At 34.8% G+C, this 3,127-nt stretch overlaps 1 protein-coding gene across 1 annotated transcript in view; it reads right to left on the bottom strand.

Annotated features, from left to right (window-relative positions):
• Positions 1 to 1,671: 1,671 nt before the first annotated feature.
• The window catches only part of LOC111406987 (cyclin-dependent kinase inhibitor 4-like), a 14,828-nt gene continuing 13,372 nt past the window's right edge, over positions 1,672 to 3,127 (bottom strand). Inside the window, exons 2-3 of the mRNA XM_023036333.1 lie at positions 2,091 to 2,300; positions 1,672 to 2,014 (exon numbers count right to left, since the gene is read on the bottom strand). Coding sequence (XP_022892101.1) covers positions 1,936 to 2,014; positions 2,091 to 2,300 — 289 coding nt within the window. The 3' untranslated portion in view covers positions 1,672 to 1,935. The remainder of the gene's footprint in view (positions 2,015 to 2,090; positions 2,301 to 3,127) is intronic.

The raw sequence follows: 3,127 nt of genomic DNA, 5'->3' as shown, positions 1-3,127 counted from the left end.
TTACAATTCTGCTTAGTTGAGAAAATATATGATAGAATGGAAAGACCGATGAACTTTAATAATGCTATTTATTACTAGTGGTTCTCATTATCAATCTAGATAGCAATGAACTTCGTGATTTCAATTTATTAAAATAAATTACAATTTCATTGGACGATGAATTGTTCTGCATAATGTCACTTAGGTCGGTGTTTAGCATCACTTGTGATGAATGATATTACTCATGAAGTTTCTGTGTAATTTGAGTCATAAGTACCATTGCTATCTTTAGTACTTGGTACAAATAGGCAAAAATAATGTTATGCATATGCTTGTCACCAGTCTAAGTGGCCAACAGAATGACATCAAATGGTAAGTCCGATTGATTGCATTTGATAGGTTGCTTTGTTGCATTGATAAACACGTGTGGACATATAAATGAATGTTTGCTATGTAATAGTTTAGACAATCATGTGCCAATTAAAATCGTTAATTTTGAGAACTATTCGGTTGAACTTTAGATTCGTTATAAAAGAGAGATTTCTTTTACAAGCTATAATCTTTTTGTTTGGGCGTGATTTTGAAAATTGATTTTTTGATCGTTAGGAAAAAAGTGGGGTTCACCAGTGAGAGAAGAAGTCAAATATGACGGTTGAAATGGTAAAATAACGATTAGAAAATCAATTTTTTCGGGGGAAAAAATCACTACCAAACAGACTGAATAAATATGCATTTTTCATTTTATAATCTGGAATTTAGTATTTTCAATAGAGATATTAAATTCTCTCTTTTTTATTATAAAAATCATTCCATTTAATTTATATTTTACAGTGATGCGGCGGGATTTTCTAAGGCCAATAGAGTGTCTAAATAGTTTCTCTGTCATGACTGAATACAGATCAATGAAATGAGAGCCGAGAAAAAAATCTTCACATGCTTGAGATTGCTCGGGCAATAATGTTCATTATGGGGTTTCTAAATAACTCTGTGGTGACTGTAATGTCAACTACAGTTCTGAAGTTTGAGTCCTTTAAACACCTTGACCATTTTCATAGATTAACGCTTCGCTTGAAACTTTAATTTCTCATTTATCCAAATGAAATTTCAACCATTTCTTCACTCGCAGAATAGAATTATAACTGACTATCAAATTCCTCTCAAATAATTATTCAAGTTAACTTATATTAAACCAATTTTCAACACAAGGCATTACCAGCAGAAAAGTTGGTTTGAGCGATGAACTTGTCACTAAACTTTTGGAATTTGCAACAGAGGGACAAAGATATAGACACACAGTTAGAGGTGTCAAAATGGACTGAGCAGCCAAGGACTAGGTCAACCCAGCCAGCTGAAACTGCATCGGGCTACCATTATAAGTGGGCTGTCCCGGCCGGAAATTCCCGCCCGATGGCCGATAAGCTTGGTGAGCCCTTGAGTAATATGGGACATTTCAGGCCCGTTGAACCAGGCCTATTATTGGCCATCCAATTCAAACTGGTGCATCTGTTTTGAAACCTCAAAATGTTAAAAATCTCAATGGTCACTATGGTTTTCAAGGTGATTTTACCATCCATCATTATGTCTCTTTCCCTTTGAAAATCAAACTACGTATCAAAAGGAAAGTCTTTATAAACTTGTGTTTTAGGTTTGGTCAGAGCATGAGATAAAAGTACTGGCAGGCCGTGCAATGTCACAATAAATGCCCCCTTGGATCACTCTCAGCAGCACCTTTACACCACAAGTTTACAGAGCCAGACACATTATAATTGTAAATGTACAAATTTCATTCAAAGCTGCAGAGAATCATCTCATATTTCTCAACACAAAACTAAACGAGGCTCAACTAATTATCTCTTATTATTTTTCACCACATAGTTAAATGAAATAAAGAAAAGACTTTGTACCTAACTAATGTCTTCTTGCAAATTACAACCATGAAGTTTACTGTCAACAATATCATTCTGCTCCAGGATTCAATTTCACCCACTCGTAACGTCCCGGGAGGGGCAATTCCTTCACGAAGTCGAAGTTATACCTGAAGACAACACAAACATAAAAAATGGTTATCACTGTGAAGGAAGAATTAAGCATTAAAAAGATATGCGCCATACTTCTCAATAAAACTGCATTGCTGTAACTGCTCTACGCTGTCAAAAAATTCATCGATCTCAGATTCAGAAGGGACATCACTGTGAAGGGCGTCCGACTCGCATTGTCCAGCTGCAGTAGGACCAGTCTGCCTTGTAGTGCCAGGGGTTGCACCTGTGTCGTGAGCCAGAGCCACAATCAAACTCAATGCCTTGGTTTTTCGAGTGCTCCTACTGAAAATACATAGCGGATTAATGTAAAAAAGATAATTATACAGAAGAACAAAATGTTAGCCCTTATTAATAAACTCATGAATGGTCACAAAAACAAGATCACCCTAATTTTTTCAGCCTTTTCTGTAGCTCCACAAAAACACATTTATTAAGCTCATGTTTGGTACTAATTATTTAAAACTTATTTATTTTGTCAAACTTATTTTTAATAACACATTCTGCCAGCAAAATAATTTTGTATATGGATCCATGACTTTTCCATACTTTTTAAAAACACGTCCTCCAAAGTATCACTTTTAACAAAATCTATTCTCAAAAATCTACATTAAACATGCCCTAAAATTACAGATGTGACATAAATATTCGACCTTGCAGCTAGACCCAAAAATTGAAAGGGGGTTTTCGTCGAAAAGTTATTGAATAAAATTTAAACGGTCAGAGTTCCTACTTTTTCCATTATCAATCTTTCTGTCAATTACTCCCAGTAAAACAACTTTCTGGCTATTTCCCAGTTTTATGCATAAGAATGCAATGAATTCACAATATGATACATCCTAATCTGAAAAAGGTTGTAGAGCACGCAAAATCTGATAATCCAAACTCATCAAAAGTACAAATCAAAACCCACATCTTTTTTCAATCATTTTTTACAATAAAAGTTAAAAGACTACAGTTATAAACAAATCCTTGTTCTCAATAAATTTGGCTCGGGTATATGAATCTTTTTCGCTTTAAGGTCCAATTAATTGCTCGATTAATTGGGACGAAACCGCACCCCCCCCCCCGGCCCCCCCCAAAAAAAAAAAAAAAAAAAAAATTCATTTTAA

Source organism: Olea europaea, chromosome 12 (genome assembly GCF_002742605.1).
Source record: "Olea europaea var. sylvestris chromosome 12, O_europaea_v1, whole genome shotgun sequence".
NCBI classification, from domain to species: domain Eukaryota; kingdom Viridiplantae; phylum Streptophyta; class Magnoliopsida; order Lamiales; family Oleaceae; genus Olea; species Olea europaea.
This window is presented reverse-complemented; position numbering and strand designations above follow the sequence as displayed.